Source organism: Lissotriton vulgaris, chromosome 8, assembly GCF_964263255.1.
Source record: "Lissotriton vulgaris chromosome 8, aLisVul1.2, whole genome shotgun sequence".
Lineage (NCBI taxonomy): Eukaryota > Metazoa > Chordata > Amphibia > Caudata > Salamandridae > Lissotriton > Lissotriton vulgaris.
In genome coordinates this window covers 653,735,950-653,748,720 of record NC_141696.1, presented here as the reverse complement: position 1 = coordinate 653,748,720, position 12,771 = coordinate 653,735,950, and the positions used below count along the sequence as shown (strand labels likewise).

The window sequence follows — 12,771 nt, the reverse complement described above, 5'->3', positions numbered from 1 at the left end:
GAATCAAGCATCCTAGGACCGGTTTCTGGCTATCAGCCGTCTTCAGCCAGGATAGCTTGACCCCAGTGGTGTGGAGATCATGGGACTCACGTCTGAGCATACCCTTCTCACTCTGGGTGACAAATGCAAAAATAACAGTTGATGGACAGAATGCAGAACAATTTCATACATTCACCCCAGTACAGAGACCTGGGCCTAAATCCATCGCTTTTTGGACTCCACACCACCCCAGTTCAGACATGGCCATATGCAAATCAGCCTTGACCCTGTGCCTCATGGGAACAGTCTAGCCCGAACTGCCAAGCCATGTCTTTCCTAGACCAGAATCAAGCATCCTAGGACGGGTTTCTGGCTATCAGCCGTCTTCAGCCAGGATAGCTTGACTCCAGTGGTGTGGAGAGCATGGGACTCACGTCTGAGTATACCCATCCCACTCGGGGTGATGAATCCAAAAATAACAGTTGATGGACAAAATGCAGAAGAATGTCATACATTCACCTTAGTACAAAGATCTGGGCCTAAATCCATCGTTTTTGTGCACTCCACACCACCCCAGTTCAGACATGGCCATGTGCAAATCAGCCCTGACCCTATGCCTCATGGGAACAGTCCAGCCCAAACTGCCAAGCCATATCTTTCCTGGACCGGAATCAAGCATCCTAGAACCGGTTTCTGGCTATCAGCTGTCTTCAGCCAGGATAGCTTGACTCCAGTGGTGTGGAGAGCATGGTACTCACGTCTGAGCATACCCATCCCACTCGGGGTGACAAATGCAATAATAACAGTTGATGGACAGAATGCAGAACAATGTCATACATTCACCCCAGTACAGAGATCTGGACCTAAATCCATAGTTTATTTGCACTCCACACCACCCCAGTTCAGACATGGCCATATGTAAATCAGCCTTGACCCTGTGTCTCATGGGAACAGTCCAGCCCGAACTGCCAAGCCATGTCTTTCCTGGACCGGAATCAAGCATCCTAGGACGGGTTTCTGGCTATCAGCCGTCTTCAGCGAGGATAGCTTGACTCCAGTGTTGTGGAGAGCATGGGTCTCACGTCTGAGCATACCCATCCCACTCGGGGTGACAAATGCAAAAATAGCAGTTGATGGACAGAATGCAGAACAAGGTCATACATTCACCCCAGTATATGTTTGCCCCGGTATTAAGCGGTTGATCAGTCTTCGCTGCACCAGCACCCTCAAATCCCAAACCATAATGATCAGTAATATCTCTGGGTAAAGGGAGGGCGGGAGTAGGCATCACATGACTGTTCCCTGTGACACAATTGCCCTGGGATGCTCTAACAGTAACAGGGTTGGGAAAGCAAGGTGGGCAGGCAGGCTGTTCTGTTTGGCGAACCCGGTGATTGCAAATCGGACATGAGAGTGCTTTATCAATTAAGCTAACATTTAGTTAAAAAACAGAAATAGCATCCTTTACAATAATAAATTAGTTCCTCATACTTCCATAATAGCTTAAATATCACCCAGACATGAGGTATTAGGTGCCTAAACAGACGTCACCAGCCGTTCCATTTCTTCATTCAGGCCAGTTAATAGGGTATGGCAATTAGACAAAACTATTGCAGTCAAATTAGTAGATCGATTGACCATTGAAGATTCCAGATGCGACTGCCCATTCATGGGGACTGTCTGTGCAACATGCGGAACGGTAGAAGTCATAGTCCTTGCCTTGTCGAGGGTTAGACAGAGCGTACAATTGATGATATCTGACAATGTTTTTTTTCTTTATTTAAAATGATTAAGGGGCATATTATCAAGAAAGGCGTTAATATTATTGCAGCTTTAGCGGCAGGAAACTGCTGCTAAAACGGCGATAAGGGGCTTGATAATATTCCATTTTGAAATTCCATAGAAGCCCATGTTCTGGTGTGAACATGGGCTTCTATTGGCATTCTCAAGGGCATATTATCAAGCCCATTATCGCTGCTTTAGCTGCAGTTTCCTGCCGCTAAAGCAGCGATCATTTTAACGCCGTTCTGGATAATATGCCCTCAAATTTGCAGATGTCTCGATGCCTTTTTGTAGTCTCAATGTGTGTGTGTGTTAAAATATGTTATTGTATCATATTTTAAAGTGGCATGATGCGTGTTTTATTACAAGCTGCTGGGTGCTTTGATTTAGACGCTCATAAAAACGTCTGATCTCTTTTATGTAACGTATAGCAAAGAAAAGAGACTTGGATACTTTCCGCCCAGGGCTACTCTAGGTTTCAATAAATGGTTTGCTGTTGTATGATATGAAATGCAGATAAAGTGGGTCATCATCCAAATAAAAAGCTGAAGCAACTGCAACTCCACATGTGCTTGGGAGAAATAGTTACCTCTTCGTTCAAAATTTTGAAATGTCAATGGAATATGCAATGATTCCTCTTATGTCATTAATATTGAGTAAATATACCTACCTTTATGTAACCAGTTCCTGAATTGTGTATACATAAGTATCTTTGTATGTATGGTTGCAGATTTCGAATTTCTATCTAGCATTGCAAACATTGAAAGTCCATCATGCTCTTCAAATATTTTTTTTCTCTTTTCAGCATACACCGACATCTTAGTTTCATGTGGGCCACAAACCATTGACTTGTCAATTTACTTATGCCCAGTTTACTTTTCTGGTTACAATGAAACAAACCTCCTAATGAATGGCGTGGGATCGAGTGGATGTGTAGGAAGATTTGATAATAGCACCGGCACACCATTTGCCAAATTTTCCTTTCCCATCAATGATACTTCGACTTGTATGAGCTTATTTACGGTATGAAACATTATGCTTATACCTATATTATATATATATTTGTAAAATGTTGTGTGAAGTAGGTACCTCTGCTTAAAATCCTTTCTGTGTGACAATAACTATGTGTACCTACCTCCTCCTGCTGCCTAATGCTTCACTATATCATTTTATTTTATAAAACATAATTATAAATGTGAACATCTGTCTACAAACACAGTATAAGAATGAATATAACTGTCAGCTTCAAAAGACAATTTTGCAAGGTACATCGATGTCGCATTTAAAAATACAGGGCCTGTTCTTCCCCTCTTCTTAACTAAAGATACATGTTTCGATTACTTACTGGTGAACTTCTTAACTTTTGTATCTGCTTTTCTATTTCACTTACTTACATCATTATTAGATCCATGACCCATCTCCCATTCAAGTACCTCCAAAGCTACAAAGAAAATCACTATAACCCAGCTTTAGCCCTCCTCTACCATAAAGAGGGAGTAAATATACGTTTCCCACTCTCAACACCTGCTGAAAATTATCCGATCAAAAAACATCATACTGGAGGAGGAGCTTAGCGCGCAACCAAGATGGTCGCGTGAGCACAGGGCTCCCAAGACCCTCGCCGCCTCCCGCATATATCCTGTCACTAATCCTGATGACGACGACGGGTTATTAAGGACATAACCCAGCTGATATAATAGCTGATTTCAAAAATCGATTTGAATGCCGGGACCCGGACTTCTGCCACTCCGAATATTGGTGGCCTACTCCAGGGAGCAGCCAGGGACTCAAGTCTTTGTGATACCTAGGTTGTAGTTTAACAACAACGACCAGCGGAAGCTGACTTGTGCCCCCGGGTGGACTTTCGGTTTCGTTTTTGGATTTTTCTACCGAAGCCTACCACCGCCCAGCTTTGGTTGCCCACGGACTAAACCTCGCAATCACTCTTGGTACTGATGATCTAACTTGCCAGATTGTGTAGTCGCCTGTCACGTCTCATATCACGACTCTCCCTGGACTGACTTGTGAGGAGCCATTCTTACCAGGTCCCAGAGGCCCCTCCGGGGCACATCGCTCAACATAACGAGCAAGCCAGACAGCGAGAAGCGGAAGACCAAAATCACACCCGAGGGGGCATCATTCAAACAAATGTTATGGATCACTACACCTAGCCTAAGGGATCCCCCAGTGGTACAAGTACAACTCTGGAAGAGGCCGGAGATGGCTCTGCTGCAATGGATGATCTGACTTTACAAGACGTCATGGGCGCCATTGCGAGCATTCAGACATCCATAGGCCAACAATATGAGATATTGGCCCTAAAGCTCGACACAGTGGCTATAGACGTCAACCTGATCAGTACGGACCTGGCGAAGACCAATGAAAAGGTCAAGTCCCTAGACATAAAGACCGCCAGCCTTACCACCGACATGTCCGATTTACAAACGGAGGTTCGTAATCTACGGTCCTCCAACAACTTGTTTGCCCGCCGACTGGAAGATTTCAAAAGTCGGGCAAGGCGCAACAACGTTCGTATCATCGGAGTTCCTGAGAAGTCCACCGAGTTGACTACAGACCTCCTCGTGGAAGATCTTATTCTGAATCATCTGGCCCCCAAGGGCCTTGGTAACTTTTTTGCCGTGGAACGTGCGCACAGAGTCCCGGGTGGAAAGCAAAACCAGGCGCCCCTCCACGGCCCATAATAGCCCGAATCTTTAACTTTAGAGATAGAGACGCTATCCTGCAGGCGTCGCGGGCCAGTGGCCCCACGAAATTCGAGAATACGGCGGTTAGCTTCTACCCGGATTTCACGCAATCCGTTCAGAAACAAAGGATGGGATTCCTGGGGGGGAAGCGGAGACTGAGAGACACTCTGGGAGCGCAGAGGGTGGCCCGCTGGAACAAGAATGAGGAGTGGTATCCGACCCGAGCAGTACACGGAACTCACAGCTGTGGTTCGATGACTTTTGTATTTGTAATGCAACTGGTGTAATACCCAGAGGTGGCGAAGGGGACGGGACTCTCCCTCCTTCCGGGGTTTTTTCTTCTTGTAGACTAGTTTTATGTCAGGGCGACAGGCACACTGCAAGTTGGGGTGGCTTTTTAGTCTAACAAAGGGGTGCAGGGTGGGGGGATGTGTTCAGGGGATTCCTTTGGGGGTGGGGGAAGGGACTTTGTTTGGTTTTCTTTCGTCTAGAGGCAATCAATGCATTCTTGTATATTCTGATTAGGGTGACCTGTTTGCTGTGGGGTGGAACCTGCCCTTTCTTTTGGGATGGGGGTAGGGGGTTGAGGGTACTATGTTGGAATGTTAATGGTTTGGGTGACAGGATAAAACGAGGAGTAGTATTACAGCTGTTGAGACGTCTTTCCCCTGATGTGGTATTACTGCAGGAAACACACTTGGTCGGAAATACGTGCCATGCCATGAATCGGTGAGGTTATTGCTTAGTTGCACACTCGGGATTCACTACTGGATCTAGGGGTGCGGGTATTCTAGTTAGGAGTTCCCTCCCCCTGGAACTAGATGATACAATTGTGGATGACAGGGGATGCTATGCCGCCATCATGGGTAGGTGGGAAGGGAAGACGATCTCCTTTCTCTCTGTGTATGTTCCGCCAGGCTTGCAAACAATGACCTTTGCTGATCTGGGAAGAATAGTGTTGGGATTCCCTGAGGGCATTCTTGTTATGGGCGGAGATTTCAACTCAATCGTCTGTGGTAGGGAGGACCGCAGCCCCCCCAGGGATCTTGCTAGATCGCATTCTTGGTTGGGTAGCTTCTTGGAGACACTGGGTCTGGTGGATTGCTGGAGACTGATGCACCCAGGACAGACACAATACACCTTTCACTCTGGTGCACATGGTAGCCTCGCTAGGCTTGACTATGTCCTAATGCCGGCGGCACAGGCCGCCTCGGTGAGGGAGATTAGGCACTTGGCTAGGGGTATCTCGGACCACTCCCCACTGTGGCTTTCTATTGATATACAGCTGGGCGCCGAAGGTCGAGTGGCTCCGATCAATCCCTGGCATCTTCGTAACCCTAAGACCCGGGCTGGCTTGGTCAAATCTATAGACCATTATTTTGCCGAAAACGTGGGGTCAGTGTCCTCCTCAATTTCACCCTGGGAAGCCTTCAAGACGGTAATTCGTGGTCAGGCACTGTCGTTGATTGCTTGTGCAAAGAAAAGAAAGAATGAGGAGGTGGTACGGCTGGAGGCTGAAATAACTGAGCTGGAGGGTGAATTGGAGTCTAGTATCACACATGATAAGTTGCACGTTCTCAACCTTAAACAACTTGACTATCGGTCCCTGGTTACTGATGCGGCTAAAGCTATGAATCATGAGCAGCCGGGACGGCTGTATGATGTTGGTGACAAAGCAATGAAGCTGATTGCCTAGTTGGATAGAAAGGAGAGATTGAGTCGTGTGGTTCCCGTGATTGAGAGAGTGGATGGTGTGCGTGTGTTGTGGACCCTGTTGAGATAGTGGAATGTTTTGCTGAACACTTTCAAAAGGTATATGCACCAGTCTCAGACAGACCGGAGGAAGACTCGCATTTGTTGTTACGAGATATCGCGTTGCCTTGTCTATCCGATTCCGATATAGAACTGATGGATGCGGAGTTTTTCAACGATGAAGTAGCACTCACCGTCCGCTCCATCCGCTCCGGAAAAGCTATGGGCCCGAATGGTATCCCCGTCGAGCTTTACAAGCTACGTCCAGACAAAATGGCTCCGTATCTCCGTGGGATGTTCTTGGAGTCACGAGACGTTGGTTTCCTCCCCCGTGATCAACGGCTTGCGTCCATTGTTGTGATCCATAAGGAGGGGAAACCTATGTACGTCTTACAGGCCGATATCGCTTTTGAATGCAGAACCTAAAATTTTGGCAAAACTGCTGGCAAACCGACTGATAAAGATGATTAGCGATTTGATACATCAGGATCAGTCAGGGTTTATTTTGCACCGCAATAACGCATTAAACCTGCGTCGTCTTCATGGCGTTCTGGCGAGAGCGGGTCGCTGCGTGAACCGGCCATCTTGGTCTCCTTGGATGCCACAATAGCCTTTGATACAGTGGAATGGCCATATCTGTGGGCTGCTCTTGCAAAGTTTGGTTTTGACCCTGGGTTTATTAGCTGGGTTAAACTCCTTTATGAGGAACCACTGGCCCTGGTTGTGGTAAACTGCAGGGTCTTGGAGTCCTTTATTCTTGGGAGGGTCACGCAGCAGGGGTGCCCATTGTCTCCATTGCTTTACGCCCTTGCTTTGGAACCCCTAGCCGCTTTGCTGCGGTGGGAGCCATCGCTTAAGTTTATTAGGTTCACCCCTGATTTCGAAGATCGAATATCACTCTATGCGGATGATATTTTGCTGTACATCACATCCCCTCGAAAGTCATTAATAGTTCTGTTTGACGTCCCTAGCTCATTCGGGAAGAACTCTGGTCTGGTGATTAACTGGACTAAATCCTGTGTTTATGTCCTTACTGGAGATGTTCCCCCCTTGCCGAGTGTTTGCCCGATACAGGTAACACAGATTGGTTTTAAGTATTTGGGGATCTTCATTTCATTGGACCCTGCTGTCCGCTATGAGCGTAACTTGCTTCCCCTGCTCCGGCGGCTGAAATCCAACGTGGCGGCCTGGTGTGGCCTGCCGTTGTCCCCTCTTAGGAGGGCGGCCCTTTTTAAGATGATGTCTCTGCCACGATTTTTATACGCACTTCAAAACACGCTTGATCTTGTTCCGGCGAGTTATTTCCGTGAGGTAGAGAGTTTACAGAGGCAGTTGAAATGGGGCGGACATCCTTGTATCGCCCTTGCCAAATTGACGTTGCCTTGGTATGACGGGGGAATCGCACTACCGGACATCAGGCGCTATTACTGGGCATCTCAATTGTGCGCAATCAATCACGTAATGTATGGCCCCATGCCAAATCCCGCGTTTGAAAAGGATAAGCTGCAATTGCCGGGTGGAGATTACAACAGGGCGCTTTACTCCAAATCGGTCAGAGGGAAGTTATCGGGACCCACTAAGATTGCAGTACAAGTGTGGCATAGTGCGAACGCAGCAATGGGGTGGTCGGATAGATTGACACGGGCGACCCCGCTCTATGTCGCTGAAAGACTGGGTAACTTATGGAAGACGAAGGGCTTTGAGAAGTGGGATCTCATCTGTATTTGTAGGGTCGGAGATCTTTGGAATAAAGATAGGATTAAGACCTTCGAGGAGCTAAAGTTGGAATATGAGCTTAGTGACAGGGAGTATTTTCGCTATATGCAGATCCGCCATGCTCTGTGCTCGTTTTTTCCAGCCGGGATCGCGATTCCGGAATCTTCCCCTCTCGAGGATCGGGTGCGGGACGGACATATTCCGGCAGCACCATTTCTTTGATATATAAAAAATTAATTTACGACCGCACGGATCTACTTATGCAGCTCCGGGAGGTTTGGACCAGCGTTGGGCTGGAATTGGATGATGAGGATTGGCAGGCTGCGATATCCTCTCCTAAAGAGGTCGTGATCCCGGCCCGTCTCCGGCTGGTGAAACCTAAAATCCTACACCGGATTTATATAACGGGCCCCCGTTTACTCCGTATGGGTTATTCTGTGGATGGATTGTGTAAGCGTGGATGTGGTTCAGTGGGTACTTTCCTTCATATCATATGGGAATGCCCAGAAGTGGTTGTGTTGTGGAACCGTGTGCCTGCAGTTATGGAAGAGGTTACAGGAGTTTCATTGTTGCCCGAAGCCCGGCGCTGTCTGCTGAATGTATGGGAACCGAATGACTATAATGTGGCACAGACTCAATGGGCTACCCTTCGGAACATGATAGCTAAAAGAGAAATAGCACAATTGTGGGGGTCCCAAAGAGCACCCACGGTCACAGTGTGGAAGGAAAACATGGACTGGTGCATGTTTTGGTAAAAAACGGTGTATGTCGCTCGTGGCAGACCGAGGAAATGGAGCAGAATTTGGGACCAATGGAATTCATACCGGGGGGAGGTGTGTACTCCTCCTTTTGTAGATATTCCGGAAATGTCGCAGTCCCCCTAGCCGAGCATTCCTTGTACTGTTTAGGTCTTCGCAGACACGGTAGTCTAGTTCCTCCCTGCCCCCCCCCTCTCTCTTTCTTTAATTTAATATTGAAACGCATATTGTTTTATGGCGTGGTTTCTTTCCCCCCCTGGAGCAGGCACCCATCGACATTGCTTATTTTGCCTTGTTAGTTCTTGTTTATTTATGGTTTATAATTAGATTTCTACATAAATAAAATACAAAACCTTAATTTCATCCTGTGCGAATATCCTATGATCAATACGAACTGTACGCTGAATCGCTGCCGAACCCCTGGGTTGTCGGCTGAAGAGCTGTGTTTTGCAATACCATATTCATGTCTAATTTAATTGGCGGCCGGCCCCTGTGGTTGTAGGCCCATGCCTGTACTGTTGCTGAAATGAACAATAAAGGTTTTTCAATTTTTTTTTTTTTTAAACATCATACTGTCAGAAAAGGCCAGCACATTCATGGAACGGGACAAGCAACATGGTCCCATGAATAATGAGGATTGTCTATGTAATCACAACAATGCCTTCTGGTTCCACTTCCTCGTCCCTTTCCTTAAGGCATGAGAATATACCAAGAAGCAGGTCCCTACAACTGGCCGCTTGAAGAAAAAACACTCCCCGAGACAGTGGACCGTAATACATATGAGTCAAACTATTAATTAAGAAAAAGGCGAGACAAGAGAATCTGTTGACAATACCTTTGACTGCACGTCCACATCTTTCCAAAGGCCAACATGTAACATGTAGTGAAGGTTAAATGTGGAAACGAATACGCAAGAACCATCCCAGCAGAATGTTAGAAAGAGAGGGTTTTTGCCCAGGAACCAAACATCCAATGGTCAGACCTACCCTAAACACTAGAAGAGGGTTACAAACCAACGGACACATATCCGAATAGGACTAAAGTATGTAGCCCTATCCGAGCAACAGTGAAATAAACACTGAAACTCAACCCCTGTAGTTGTCATGAAAAAAGTTAAAATATGAAGCCTCTTCTGAGTGGAGAAACAGAAATGCAGAGAACTTCCTGCTCAACCTTATATCTGGAAGGACCTTTGGGAGTGTGATTGGGACTTAATTTTAGCTCTACCCTGTGAGTAATTTATCTGAAGTGTGGGCACAAACAGACCAGAAGGCCTAACTCTACAAGGCCTATGACCCTAGTATTGGCAATGGGTAATGACACCTTGAGAGATATAAACTTTAGGATTACCTTACCGGGAATCGTGGACAAAGTGAGAGGCACAGTGTAGTATCCTGCATATATACTGTAAGGTATTTTACCACCCTTGCTCAGCCAGTGCCTGTGCTCTGACTCATTAGAATGTTGGAGTCTGATGATGCCTCGGAATGTTGGGACACTGTCAGCTACGTGACAGGCATGGGCTGAGCAGCCGACAGGCTGCTCCTGGTGGGGTTTATTGAAAGATCTTATCTACTTGATGTTAACTACAATAAAGACGTGTTACATCTTACACACTATGGGTCACAGTCCCATTTGCAGTACTCCTCACTCTCTTGCTTAGGAGTAGAGGATGGTAATGGGTCTTAGTCCCATTGGCTGTTATTGTCTTTTTACATTCTGTATTTTGCTGTTTTGTATAACGCAATATTACACGTATATCGAATTGTTATTGTTGTGTTGAAAGTGGGGGGAAGTATTAGTTATACTGTATGTATTCCACTTTGCCTCTTCTCTGTTTTCCATTAGGTCCAGCTTTTCTTGTGATGTCATCCCTATGTTCATCCTTGGTTTCTGGACTCACTTTACTTGGTGTCGACGTTTGTCTCCAGCCTTCTTTTTTTCGTATTTTCATTCTTTCTCTTCCCTGTTCAGGTGGATTTCCGTTATTTCCTCTTCCTTGTGTCTGGGTGTAGGCTGGTATTTGGTTTGCGTCATGCCTCATTCTTCCTTCCTTTCTTGCCTGTCTGGCCAGTGGATATGTTTGGGGGTTGTCTTTGGCACGTCTGCTCTCTCTGCCTCTTTCTTTATGTGTCGTTGTTGTCGAGGATGGGTTTTCTATTTTTTACTTACGCCTTACCTTTACCTCCTTGTCTTCTTCCATCTTTTTCCTCGCTCTGCTTGCTCTTTTCCTTGTTGTTCTCTCTGTCACTCCGCTGTTCCTTTCTTGCTATCTATCCTTTGTTCACTCTTGTTATCTTTTATCTTATTTGCATTTGTTCTTCTGTTGGAAGGAAAATGGATATATGTAGTATCCTGCATATATATTGTAAGGTATTTTACCACACCTGCTCAGCCAGTGCCTGTGCTCTGACTCATTAGAATGTTGGAGTCTGATAATGCCTTGGAATGTTGGAACACTGTGAGCTGAAGTGACAGTTAGGCATGGGCTTAGCAGCAGACAGGCTGCTCCTGGTTGGGCTTCTTGAAAGATCTTATCTACTTGATGGTAACTACAATAAAGAATGTGTTACATCCTTCCTGCGTGGACCTTCATCACTACACACAGTCACTACTCATTATTGACAACAGCATGGGATTAAAGACCAAACAAACTACAAGTCACCCTGAATGCCTAATGGCAGCCCACTGAACCTTCAACACAGCAAGACACTGTTAATACCATTTCATAAGGAAATACAAACCACAGACCACTATTATTCTCTACATTGAAGGTCCCTTAGCACTAACAGTTTCATAGGGAATTCTGATATAGACTTACATCCCTGCCAATGGCTATACCATTATTAAAGGTCCTGAACCCAAGTTATGGGCCTAGGCCAGAGGCTTTAACAACTGGTATAGCTCGAGAGAGAGGCTATTAGAATTGGGAAGTGTGGAACTCTGCAAAATTCCGCAGTGTTACATAAAAAATCAGCAGGATTTCAAGGAGTTCCGCGAGCAGGCAGAACTCGCTACTTTACGCTACTTGTGCTGATTTTTTGCAGAAGGGGCTTGTTATGTGCTGCAAAATCAGCACAAACGGCATCACACTGTTTGTCGGGGGTGCTGCTTCTTAGCTGCCACTAGAGTAGATTCCACTCAAGTTGCAGCTTTCTCACTGAAATGGTCTGACCACCTGCGACCAGACACGTTGAGAATGTCTCATCAGTTCGGTTCCAGCACCTGAAAATCACGCCAGGGGACACAAATTCTCACTCACGCTTACAAAATTAACGTTGGTGAGCTGCTCGCAGGAAAAAAATCTGCCATGCAGTGGTTGGCATAGATTTAACGGAACTCCGCATAACAAGCGTAAGACGGAGTAGGAAAAACTGCCAGCAGAGTGAAATTTATCATCCACCCCTAAATAGAACATTCCACACACTAAGGGTAGAATGTTCTAACTTAAAAAAGGTACAAACATGAAGACAAACATTGGAATGTTGGAAATTCAGGCTTATATCAGCCGCTATAAGCCTGGAGCTACTACATTGTCTTTAATGCAGCTCTCAACATTCCAATGTTCTAATGATGTGTATATTTTTACTGAGTAGAGAGCCTGAATGGCTGTTAAAAATCAGGAGCCAAACCACTAGAGAGCTCCAAGGGCTGTCGACCTATACTTGCAATAGTCTAGCCTTTAAGTTGAGCAAGTAGAGAGGAGTTGTCAAAATAGAGATTCATTTCAAGGCAGAGGATAGAAGCTTTAGAGGAAACTGCTCCCTCCATGCCCCAATTGTCCTGTGGAAAGGACGCTTGGATTTTCCCAGCCACAAGGGAATAATCGTCAACACACTCATGCTCTAGAATCCCTTAGATTAGACGGAATGTAGTGAAAGCAAGAGACAACATACAAGCCACTGATACTGGTATGATAGAGCACGAATGCCCCAGACCAAAGAGTCTTATTACGTGCAGCAGAACAGGGAGATCCATTAATTTTGACAGGAGAACACTAGGTCTCAAACAGAACTTCCACATCGATTGCAGAGATCTGTGAAGACCTTTGGGGGCAAACATTGGCCCCATAAGAGGGG

General features: G+C 46.0%; 1 protein-coding gene across 1 annotated transcript in view; it reads left to right on the top strand.

The window, feature by feature from the left end:
* Positions 1 to 12,771, top strand: part of LOC147697847 (zona pellucida-like domain-containing protein 1) — a 496,253-nt gene that overhangs the window by 57,175 nt on the left and 426,307 nt on the right. Inside the window, exon 3 of the mRNA XM_086934524.1 lies at positions 2,567 to 2,784. Coding sequence (XP_086790650.1) covers positions 2,567 to 2,784 — 218 coding nt within the window. The remainder of the gene's footprint in view (positions 1 to 2,566; positions 2,785 to 12,771) is intronic.